This window comes from Dryobates pubescens, unplaced genomic scaffold (genome assembly GCF_014839835.1).
Source record: "Dryobates pubescens isolate bDryPub1 unplaced genomic scaffold, bDryPub1.pri scaffold_118_arrow_ctg1, whole genome shotgun sequence".
Taxonomy (NCBI): Eukaryota; Metazoa; Chordata; class Aves; order Piciformes; family Picidae; genus Dryobates; species Dryobates pubescens.
In genome coordinates this window covers 1-11430 of record NW_026530709.1, presented here as the reverse complement: position 1 = coordinate 11430, position 11430 = coordinate 1, and the positions used below count along the sequence as shown (strand labels likewise).

The 11430-nt window shown below is 69.1% G+C and overlaps 1 protein-coding gene across 1 annotated transcript; it reads right to left on the bottom strand.

The window, feature by feature from the left end:
• Positions 1 to 359: 359 nt before the first annotated feature.
• On the bottom strand, positions 360 to 11094 carry LOC128899663 (anti-Muellerian hormone type-2 receptor-like; the record flags this gene model as incomplete). Its single annotated transcript, XM_054179328.1, has 13 exons — positions 360 to 611; positions 4131 to 4164; positions 4425 to 4706; positions 5133 to 5232; positions 5620 to 5980; positions 6237 to 6373; positions 6457 to 6604; positions 7600 to 7763; positions 7843 to 7957; positions 8661 to 8888; positions 9921 to 10030; positions 10372 to 10458; positions 10942 to 11094. Coding segments are annotated over 13 exons (2171 nt in total), but the record flags the coding sequence as incomplete, so codon positions are not given.
• Positions 11095 to 11430: the final 336 nt, after the last annotated feature.

The following is an 11430-nucleotide window of genomic DNA, read 5'->3' as shown; positions in this document are numbered from 1 at the left end:
GAGCCCCTGAGCAAGACTTGCTGACCTCTTCCAACCCAACCCCTTCCGTTCCGAGCGACCTCAGCCCGGGGGAGCTGTCCCCTGCCCACGGCAGGGTGGTTGGAGCCGGAGGACCTGGAAGCTCCCTTCCAACCTTGGAGAAGAGCTGGGAACAGGGTTGGGGGGGGGGGTTCAGGAGCCCCCTGGGATGTTTGGAGGCTGTGATTCCGTGCTGGCAGCAGAAGGTTAACAGCTCGGGGCACACAGATTTGGGTTGGCGATGCCTCTCCGAGCGCCGCTGCGCTCCCCTCCATCCCCCGATCTGAGACGTTTCCTTCCCCCCCTCCGGCCCTGGAGGCTGCTCTTGCGAGCTGGAAGCCTCAGTGTCTGTTGGAGCAGGGCCTCTCTATCAGCAGGATCTCGCTTATCTGCGGCTCGAAAGGAAATTCTGCTCGCCTGACGTCTTCCAGCTCCGGAGGAAACGAGGAAACGGCTCCCGAGCCGAGAGGGCTGCGGCGGAGCCGGCGCTGAAGCCGCCCCGGGGGAGGCTCCTTCCGTGCGCTCGACGGCTGCTGGGATGCTGCAAAGCCGCTGGCCGGGGGTCGGCCGAGCTCGGCAGGAGGCTTCGAAGCCTTCAGGGCCGTGAGGGAGCAGCGTGAGGGGCTCGGGAATGCTCACACGGGGGGAGCAGAGTCTGAGCGGCTCGGGAAGGAGAGGTCGGGGCTGAGCTGTTGGGGAGCAGCTCAGAGGAGGAGGGTCCTGGTGGGCAGAAGGATGCCCCCCCCCCTCCCCGGGCCAGCAAGGGGGCCAAGAAGGCCAATGGCATCCTGGGCTGTGCTGAGGAGAGGTCAGAGAGGTTGTACTGCTGCTCTGCTCTGCTCTGGGGAGGCCACATCTGGATGATTGTGTCCAGGTCTGGGCCCCTCAGGTCAAGAAGGACCTCAGGGAACTGCTGGAGAGAGTCCAGCACAGAGCTGCTGCAGGCAGAGTCCCTGCCCCTGGCACTGCCCCTGCCCCCAGGCACTGACTCTGCCCCTGGCACTGCCCCTGCCCCAGGCACTGCCCCTGCCCCAGGCACTGCCCCTGCCCCTGGCACTGCCCCTGCCCCCAGGCACTGACTGCCCCTGGCACTGACTCTGCCCCTGGCACTGCCCCTGCCCCAGGCACTCTCCCATCAGATTGGCTGTGAGGAAGAAGCTCTTCCCCAGGAGGGTGCTGAGAGCCTGTCCCAGGCTGCCCAGGGAGGTGCTGCAAGCCTCAGCCCTGGAGGTGTTCCAGGCCAGGCTGGAGGTGGCTGTGAGCAACCTGCCCTGGTGTGAGAGGTCCCTGCCCATGGCAGGGGGGTTGGAACTGGCTGAGCCTTGGGGTCCCTTCCAACCCTGACTCTGATTCAATGATTCCCCAGCCCTGGAGAACCTCAGCTCCGCTCCCCAGGCCTGGAAGCTGACCCTGAAGAGCCTCTTCCAGGCAAGGAGCTGAGCCTGAGTGGAGAGCTGCTGATGCCAACCACCCTGCATGCCCACAGCCCCCCCAGCAGCTCCCCCCCAGCCCCCAGCCCAAGCCTCGGCGCTCTGCAGCCTCCTGGCCTGGCTGAGCTCCTCCTTTATCAGCAGATCAGAGCAGTTGGGGGACAGTTGGGTGGCTCTTGAAGCACTGCTGGGAAGGGAAGGCTTTGCTCTTGCAGATAAGGTGTCCCTGAGGAGCCAGGGTGGTATCAGGGAGCCTCCCAGGGCAGGCTGGGGAGGGGGTCACCCAGGCAGCGAGGGGCTGGGCTTGAGGGCAGTTAACTGAACTCTCTGCTATCAACTCTCTTGCTCTGCCTGCAATGAGGTTGTTTGTTCTCCTCTTCTTGTTGACCAAGCCCTTTGTGGTGGCCTCTCTTGGCTCCCCAGGCTGCCAACAGCCACTTGCCTGGCTCACCCTCTGGGAGATGGCTTCATGCAGGAGAGATAAGCACTCAGGAAGGTTCTCCAGAGCAAGATTTGGCAGTGCCCAACAGCTGCCCTCCTGCTGCTGCTGCTGCTCCTGCTGCAGGTTGGAGAAGAGCTCCACAGGCAGCTCCTGGGCTCCACCACAGCAGGTTGCTCAGAGCCCTGTGGAGCCTTCCCCTTGCATATCCCCAGGGCTGGAGCCTCAACCACCTCCCTGGGCAGCCTGCAGCAGGGCTCACAGCCTCACAGCCAAGCTCAATCTGCTCTGCTCCAGCCTGAAGCCATTGCCCCTGGGGGCTGTCCCTGCAGGCCTTGGGGAGCAGTCCCTCTGCAGCCCTTCCTGCAGCTCCTTTCAGGCACTGCAAGGTTGCTCTGAGGTCTCCCTGGAGCCTTCCCCCTGCAGCCCTTCCTGCAGCTCCCTTCAGGCACTGCAAGGTTGCTCTGAGGTCTCCCTGGAGCCTTCCCCCTGCAGCCCTTCCTGCAGCTCCCTTCAGGCACTGCAAGGTTGCTCTGAGGTCTCCCTGGAGCCTTCCCCCTGCAGCCCTTCCTGCAGCTCCTTTCAGGCACTGCAAGGTTGCTCTGAGGTCTCCCTGGTGCCTTCCCCCTGCAGCCCTTCCTGCAGCTCCCTTCAGGCACTGCAAGGTTGCTCTGAGGTCTCCCTGGAGCCTTCTCCTCCCCAGCTCCCTCAGCCTGGCCTCAGAGCAGAGCTGCTCCAAGCCCTTGGCCATTTCATGAGCTCCTCTGGACCCTCTCTGTCAGCTCCAGGTGCTTCAGACCCAGACTGGGCAAGGCTCAGCAGCTGCCTTTCTGCTGCTCCTGCTGCAGGCTGCAGAGCTCCACAGGCAGCCCCTGCCTGCTTTGAGGGCAGCCAGAAGTGCCTGCAGTGCCACTGGCACCTTGTGCCACCCCGTGGCAGCAAATCCACCCCGTGGTGGGTCCAGAGGGTTGTGGGCAGCTGGAGGGGTTCAGCTGGAGGCAGAATGGGAGCATGGAGCCCTGCAACTGTCAGGCTTGGAAGGGACCTCAAGGCTCAGCCAGTTCCAACCCCCAGCCACGGGCAGGGACCCCTCCCACCAGAGCAGGCTGCTCACAGCCACCTCCAGCCTTGGCCTTAAGACCTCCCAGGGCTGAGGCTTCCTTCCACCACCTCTTTGGGCAACCCCTTGCAGGCTCTTCCCCCAGCCTGGAGGGACTCAAAAGGATCCAGGCTGAGGCAGAACTGGAGCAGCCAGGGCAGGGGGGGCTGGATCCCTGCTGATCACTCCAAGCATTGGAGAACAGGGAGGTTCCAAGGAGATGAGAGGGGCAGAGTCTGTTCTGCACCTCAGTTTATGTCATCCCCCCAAAGCAGAGATTTTTGTGTCTCCCCCCCCCCCCCCCCCCAAAAAAAAAGGAGGGAGGGAAATGAGGATTTGGGTGAAAAGGAATCCCCAGGCTGGAAAGGGAATGGAAAGGAAGCTTCTCCACCCCCCCCGACGGCTCCTGGCTCCAACCATCCATGGTCGTCCTCTGCCACCTGCTGGTGCAGGGTTAGGGATCGGTGGACGGAAGCTGCCCGGCAGGAAAGGCTCCGAAGGGGTTGGTGCCAGCGCCTGGAGAGGAGCCAGGGGGTGCCCAGGGGGGCAAGGAGGGCAGCAGCAGCCTGGGCTGGAGCAGCAGTGCTGTGGGCAGCAGCAGGGCAGGGATGGTACCCCCGGGCTGGGCACTGGGGGGGGCCACAGCTGGCAGCCTGGGGGCAGCCTTGGGCTCCTCAGGGCCAGGAGGACTTTGAGGGCTGCAGCAGGGCCAGGGAAGGAGCTGGGGGAGAGGGCTGGGGAGGAGCAGCTGAGGAAGCTGGGGAGGTTGAGGCTGGAGGAGAGGAGGCTGAGGGGAGACCTCCTGGCTCCCTGCAAGTGCCTGAGAGGTGTCTGGGGCCAGGTGGGGGTTGGGCTCTGGTGCCAAGAGGACAAGAGGAGGTGGGGAGGGGGTTGTAGGGGGCAGAGACCCCCAAGGCCACGTCTGGGGCCACCTGAGCGAGGATCCCGAGATGCAGTGGGAGACACCCAGGGGGATCTGCCCTACAGCTGCCCCCCCCCCCCCAGCCTGGTGGGCGTCGCTGGCCACCTCTGCTGCCCTCCACCCCGACCCACGGGTGGGATCAGCCGCAGGGGTGTCTGGGGGTCAGCGGGGCTTGGAAACCCGGGCTGGGGCTCCCTGCAGGTGCCACGGGGTGCCCCGCACCCCGCTCCGGCCCATCCGTGCCCCACCGTCCGTCCTAGGGGACCGGGGGAGGGCGGGCGGGAGGCTTCCACATGGCGGCATGGGGGGGGGCGAGGTGTAGCTGAACCCCAACCCCTTTGACTCCAACCCGGAGCCCCTCTTCCGGCTCCCATCTCAGCCTTGGCTGCCCCGTAGCCAAGCTGGGACCCATGTCCCCCTCCCCAGCCCCACGCCGGTGCCGCGGGGAGCTCCGGGCGGACGCAGGCAGCGCCGGAGCCGGCGCTCGCCGACAGCCGGAGTCCCGAGCTACGTCACTTCCTGTCGGCCATGTTGTTTGCCCGGGGCATGCCGAACGCTGCAGTCCCGGAGACGTCACTCCCGGTCGGCCATGTTGTTTGCACGCCAGAAGCTGGCCTACCGGTGACGTCACTTCCCGTGTGGCGCGCTGCTTGCCCCGGGGCATGCCGGGAGCTGGAGTCTCTGCTCCGTCCACGCTGCTGCTCCGCCAGCCCCGGAGGGCTGCTGGCTCTCCTGGGCTTTGCTGCCCTGGCCTCAGCTGGCGCTGCCTGCCTGGCGATGCCCTTCTGAGGCGGAGAGCTGAGCAGCACAACCAGAAGGGCAACGCAGCCAGAACACAGTCAGAAGGGCAACGAAACCAGGGAAGGGTCTGGAGAGCAGGGCTGGGCAGGAGCAGCTGAAGGACCTGGAGCCTGGAGAAGAGGAAGCTGAGGGGAGACGCTCTCTGCAACTCCCTGAGGAGCAGCTGGAGCCAGGTGGGGGCTGAGATCTCTTGTCCTAAGTGATGGGACAAGAGCAAATAGCCTCCAGTTGCCCAAGGCAGGTTTAAAGTTGGACAATAAAAGAAACTTCTTGACTGCCAGAGCGGTCAGGCACTGGCCCAGGCTGCCCAGGGAGGTGGTGGAGTCCCCATGCCTGGGGGGTGGTCAAAAGTTACGTGGCCATGGCACTTGGGGCCATGTGTTGGTGGCTGTGGTGGTCTTGGGTTGGACTGAGTCACCTCACAGTCTGTGGTCTGTAGGTTGTCCTGGTTGGTCACACATGGTCATGGCTGGGTGCAGGTGGCCATCGGTGGTCACAGCTTCAGAGGTGGACAAGGGTGGTCCTGGGTGGCCCCAGGAGGACATAGATTGGTCCAGGTGGTTGTGTCTGGCTGGTCACAGCACTCAGGAGGACATGGGGTGGTCCAGGCTGGTTGTGGGCACACAGGTGGCCACAGGAGGACACGAGTGGTCAGGGGTGGTCCCAGATGGGCGCTGGTGGCCGTGGAGGAAGAGCGCAGAGGAGGATTTGGGATTGCAGAGGGGGATGCAGGAAGAGTCCAGGTGGGATGGGATTTAGGGGAGGCTGGGGGTGCACAGGGGCCCCAGGGAGGAGCCAGGATCTGGGGGTGTAGGAGGACCCAGGGACCCCAGCCGCTGCCTCCCCCAGCCGCTGCCTTCGCTCCGGCCGCGGCCCCGCCCGAAAGCACCCAGAGCAGGGTCGACCCTACCGACCCCGCCCCGTGGGCGGGACATGCGCGCGTCCCTCCACCCTATAGGCAGAGCCAGGCCGCCTGGCTCCTCCCGTGGGCGGGGCCTGCACGAAGGGAGCCTCCTGGGTCCTGCCGCCCGCCTCTCCCGCTCCCTCTCTCGGGTTCCCTCCGCACCCACCTCTCGCTCGGCTGCCGCGGGGGGACCCCCGCGTTGGCCAGAACCCCCCGGAGGGGCTGCAGAAGTCAAGAGAGGGCTGTTGGGTGGCGGGGGGCCGGCAGCCAGGCGCTGGAGCCGCTGGAGAGCCCTCTCGGCAGAGAGCCTGGCTTCGGGGTCGGGGTCCCAGCAATCCTCCAGCAGCTCCGGCAGAGCCCCCGCGGGCTGCGGGAAAAGCAACACCCCCCCACCCCCCGGAGCCGGCTTCAGAGGGGACCCCCTGGGTGGGTGACCCTTGCCAGCTCTGGCCTCAGCAGAGGAAGCCCCTGGAAGGGACCCCCCAGGATGGGGAGACCCCCAGGGTGCAGAGGAACCCCCTGGCAGGGACCCCATAGATATGATGCCCCCAGCAGGGACACCCCCAGCAGGGACCTCCACCCTGGGACACCCTTCCCTCCCGTGGGTGCCCTCGGGGGCTGACCTGGGGGACGTGGTGCCAGGCTGGGGGGATGAGAGGTCGCCGCCGTTCCTCCACGGCCAAGTGCCGGAGCTGGGCATCCGTGGGGCTGGCACCCAGCTCTGCCTCGTATGCCAGCTGGAAGGGGGGCACAGGTGCTCCTGGGGGGGGCAAGGCAAGGGGTCAGCAGGGATGGATGGGGGGGGTGCCAAGGTTAAGGAGGGGGACAGCTGTGGGCACTCACCGGGGCTGAGGGCCTGGCAGCGTGAGAGGATCTCCCAGAGGAGCAGTGCCAGGGCGTAGACGTCAGCCTGGCGCAGTGCCCGGCCCCATGCCCGCAGGTCCAGGCTCTCATCCAGGATCTCAGGGGCCAGGTACCGCTGGGTGCCAGCCTGTGCCCACAGCACCGCTTGCCATGGCACCCAGCACAGGGCCAGCACCAGGCCGTGTGTGCCAGGACCCGGCTGGCACCAGGGCCAGGTGTGCCAGGGTAAGGACAGCCCCAGGGCCATGCTTGCAGGGACAGCCCAGCCCTGGCCTGGCCCTGTTCCCATCCCATCCCTATCCCTTTCTCTGTCCTCATCCTCGTGTCCATCCCTGGCCCTGTCCTCACCCCCATCCCATCCCATCCCATCCCATCCCATCCCATCCCATCCCATCCCATCCCATCCCATCCCATCCCTCACCCCCATCCCATCCCTCATCCCCATCACATCCCTCATCCCTATCCCATTCCATCCCAACCCATCCCATCCCATTCCTCATCCCCATCCCATTCCTCATCCCCATCCCATTCCTCATCCCCATCCCATCCCTCATCCTCATCCCATCCCAACCCTTCCTATCCCTCACCCCTATTCCATCCCATCCCAACCCATCCCATCCCAGTCCTCATCCCCATCCTATCCCATTCCCCATCCCCATCCCATCCCCATCCCATCCCTCACCCCTATTCCATCCCATCCCCATCCCATCCCATCCCATTTCTCATCCCCATCACATCCCTCATCCCTATCCCATTCCATCCCAACCCATCCCATCCCAGTCCTCATCCCCATCCCATTCCTCATCCCCATCCCATCCCTCACCCCTATCCCATCCCATCCCATCCCATCCCATCCCATCCCATCCCATCCCATCCCTCATCCCCATCCCATCCCATCCCATCCCTCACCCCTATCCCATCCCATCCTTCATTCCTCATCCCCATCTTGTCCCTGCCCCTTCCTCTGTCCCCCATCCCCATCCCTGGACCATTCCATCCCTGCCCTCATCCCTGTCCCTATCCCTGCTGCCATCCCAACCTTATCCCTTTCTCCTTCCCCGGCCCCGGCCCCGGCCCCGGCCCCGGCCCCGGCCCCGGCCCTGTCCCCTCCCTGCTCCTCACCCTGCGGATGTGGACCCCCCCGCGCCGGGCGGCGGAGCCGTCCTGGCCGCCTGGTGGCAGCGCCAGGGCCAGCCCGAAGTCGCCGATGGCGCAGGTGCCATCCTCCCGCACCAGCACGTTCTGGCTGCTCAGGTCCCGATGTGCCACGCTGGGCTTGTACAGGCCTGGCACGGGAGAGGGCACAGGCAGGTGGCACGGGCTGGTGCCAGCCGGTGCCGGCCGAGGGGCCGGGGGGGCTCTCACCGTCGCGCCAGAGCTCCTGGTGCAGGAAGGCGAGGCCGCGGGCAAGGGACAGTGCCAGGCGCACGCTGCCAGCCCAGGTGCCCACATGCTGTGCCAGGAAGTGCCGCAGGGAGCCCTGGGGGCACGAGTAAGGGGGTTGAGGGGAGGGGGGGGGGGGGCGTGGGGCACCCATCCATGGGCACCCCATGTCCCGGTGCGGGCATGCAGCAAGTGTGGGCAGCCCCAAAAGCAGCCCAGGCACAGCCCTGCACCCCTGGCACAGCCCTGTGCCCCCCTCCCCCAGCACCCTCCTCTGCCCATCAGCACCCCCAGCATGCCCCCAAAGCCAGGGGCTGCTCGTGCCCACCCTGACCCCCAGCACCTCCCCACCCCCCTGAGCCCCCCATGCCCACCCCGACCCCCAGCACCCTCCCACCCCCCTGAGCCCCCCATGCCCACCCTGACCCCCAGCACCCTCCCACCCCCCTGAGCCCCCCATGCCCTCCCTGACCCCAAGCACCTCCCCACCCCCCTGAGCCCCCCATGCCCACCCTGACCCCCACCACCGTCCCACCCCCCTGAGCCCCCCATGCCCACCCTGACCCCCAGCACCCTCCCACCCCCCTGAGCCCCCCATGCCCACCCTGACCCCCACAACCTTCCCACCCCCCTAAGCCCCCCATGCCCACCCTGACCCCCAACACCCTCCCACCCCCCTGAGCCCCCCATGCCCACCCTGACCCCCACCCTCTGAGCCCTCCATACCCATCCTGACCCCCACCCCCCCCGAGCCCCCCCTCCCCCATGCCCCCCTCGGAGCCCCCCGCGGCCGCGCTCACGGCAGGGTAGAGCTGCAGGACCAGGACCCCGCCGCGGGCGCGGGGCCCCCCGGCGCGGGCGGCGCGGAGCAGCTTGGCCACGTTGCGGTGCTCCATCAGCGGCAGCCGCAGCACCGCTCGCTCCGCCGCGAACCGCTCCGCGCCGCCGGCCGCGAAGGCTTTGATGGCCACCGGCTGGCGCCGCAGCGTCCCCTGCCACACGGCCGAGAAGCGCCCGGCCTGCAGCACCTGGCACCCACACCCCGCGGGTCAGCAGCCTGGCACCCACCGCCTGGCACCCACCGCCTGGCACCCCCCCGCCTGGCACCCCCCCGCCTGGTACCCCCCCGAGGGTCAGCAGCCTGGCACCCTCCGCCTGGCACCCACCGCCTGGCACCCACCCCCCGAGGGTCAGCAGCCTGGCACCCCCCCGCCGGGCACCCACCCCCCCGAGGGTCAGCAGCCTGGCACCCCCCCGCCTGGCACCCACCCCCCCGAGGGTCAGCAGCCTGGCACCCCCCCGCCTGGTACCCACCGCCTGGCACCCACCCCCCGAGGGTCAGCAGCCTGGCACCCCCCCGCCTGGCACCCACCGCCTGGCACCCACCCCCCGAGGGTCAGCAGCCTGGCACCCCCCCGCCTGGTACCCACCGCCTGGCACCCACCCCCCGAGGGTCAGCAGCCTGGCACCCCCCCGCCTGGTACCCACCGCCTGGCACCCACCCCCCGAGGGTCAGCAGCCTGGCACCCACCGCCTGGCACCCCCCCGCCTGGCACCCACCCCCCGAGGGTCAGCAGCCTGGCACCCCCCCGCCTGGCACCCACCCCCGAGGGTCAGCAGCCTGGCACCCCCCTGCCTGGCACCCACCCGCTTGGCACCCCCCTGCCTGGCACCCACCCGCTTGGTACCCACCCGCCTGGCACCCAGCCGAAGGTCAGCCGCCTGGCACCCACCCGCTTGGTACCCACCCGAGGGTCAGCCGCCTGGCACCCCCCGCCTGGCACCCACCCGCTTGGTACCCACCCGAGGGTCAGCAGCCTGGCACCCCCCCGCCTGGCACCGCGCACGCCCTGCCCAACCGCACCCCCTCCTACCCACCCCGGGGGGGTGCAGCCATGGGTGGGTGCCCCCCGTGGCACCCCAGTGCCCCCCCAAGGGTGACGGGAACCCAGTTTGGGTGTCCCCCTCCCCCCCCCCCCCAAGGATCCTCCAGGGGTGCTCCCCCCACCCAGGGGTGCTCCCCCCACCCAGGGGTGCCCCCCCGGCCCCCCCCCGGGCACCTGCAGGAAGCGCAGCGCTGGCAGCTCCGGGCTGGGGGGGTCTGGGGGGACCCTGACCCTCTGCCACCTCCGGGGGGGTCGCGCCGGGGGGGCCCTCCCTCGGCGCAGCCCTGGGCAGGGGACAAAGGGGGACAGGGAGGCGCTGGGGGCACCAGGGACGCCCCCAACCCCCGGGGACAAGGGGGGGGGGGGGGGCTGCACCCCAGGATCCCTCTGCTTGGGGACATTGGTGGTCTGGGGACCCTCCCCCCGCCTCAGCAGGGACCCTCAGGGGCTGTGGCCCCCCCCCAGGGGACCCCCAGGACCCTCTCTCCCCCCTCGCCGTCGGGACCGGGGTGCCAGGGCCAGCACCCCGCGGGTGGCGTTCGGGGGACACCCACCCCCAGGGGACGCAAAGTGGGGAGGGGTCGCTGTGTCCCTTCCCCCCCCCCCCCGGTGTCCCTGTCCCTACCGAGGGCAGCCAGGCAGGTGAGGAAGAGGAGGAGGAAGAGCAGGGGGGCAGCAGCCCACAGCCATGGGGTCCCCCCCGGGGTGGGCGCTGCGGGGAGGGGAGGGACAGAGTTTTGAGGGGGGGACCCCCAGGGTCCCCTCGAAAGGTCCCCAATGGGTCCGAGGACCAACCCCCCCCCCCCCCCCACCATGGGACCCCTGCAGGTCTTAGGGTCCCCAATAGGTCCCCCCAGGGTCCCCCGTGGGTCCCAGCCCCCCCCCCCCCCCCCCAGGTCCCATACGAGTCCCACACCCCCCCCTCAGGAGTCCCCCAGGACCCCCCCCAAAAGGTCCCCGAGGACTCCCAGGACCCCCCCACCCCAGGACCCCCCCCCCCGTGGGTCCCAGATCCACCCCCAGAGGTCTCTCAGAGGTCCTCAGCGCCCCCTCCCTGGGGGGTCTCCCCCCCGCGTGCCCCCCCCCCCCCCGTACCCCCTGAAGGTTTCAGGGTGCCCTCAGTGCCCCCCAAACCATCCCCAGTGCCCCCTTCCCCCCCGTGTGTGTGTGTCCCCCCCCCCTCGCCCCCCCGTACCGGGGCCGTGCGGGGCCCCCCCCGCGGCGGGGCCGCGGCCGTTGCAGAGGTGCCGATGGCAGAGGCACAGCAGGAGGCTGCCCCCGGGGGGGCCGGCGGGGCTGGGGGTGCAGTCGGCGGAGGGGCAGGCGGCCCCCCCGCCCCCCCAGCAACCTTGGGGACATCGATGACGTCGGGGGGGGGGGGGAGAGGAAAGGACAACCCCCCCCCCCCCCCCCCCCCAAAAGGGGCTGGGCTGGGGGCCGCTGAGCGCTGGCGTGGGGCAGGAGCCCCTCCCTTGGACACACACCCCCCTCCGACCCACCCCCCCCCACCACCCACCCCCCCCCACCCCTCCCCGGGATCCCCTTCCCGGGACCCCCCCTCCCCAGAGCCTCCCTCCCTAGGACCCCCCCCTCTCCCTAAGACCCCCCCCTCCCCATCCCCAGCAGCCCCCATTCCCGGGACCCCCCCTCTCCCTGAGACCCCCCCCCATCCCCAGCAGCCCCT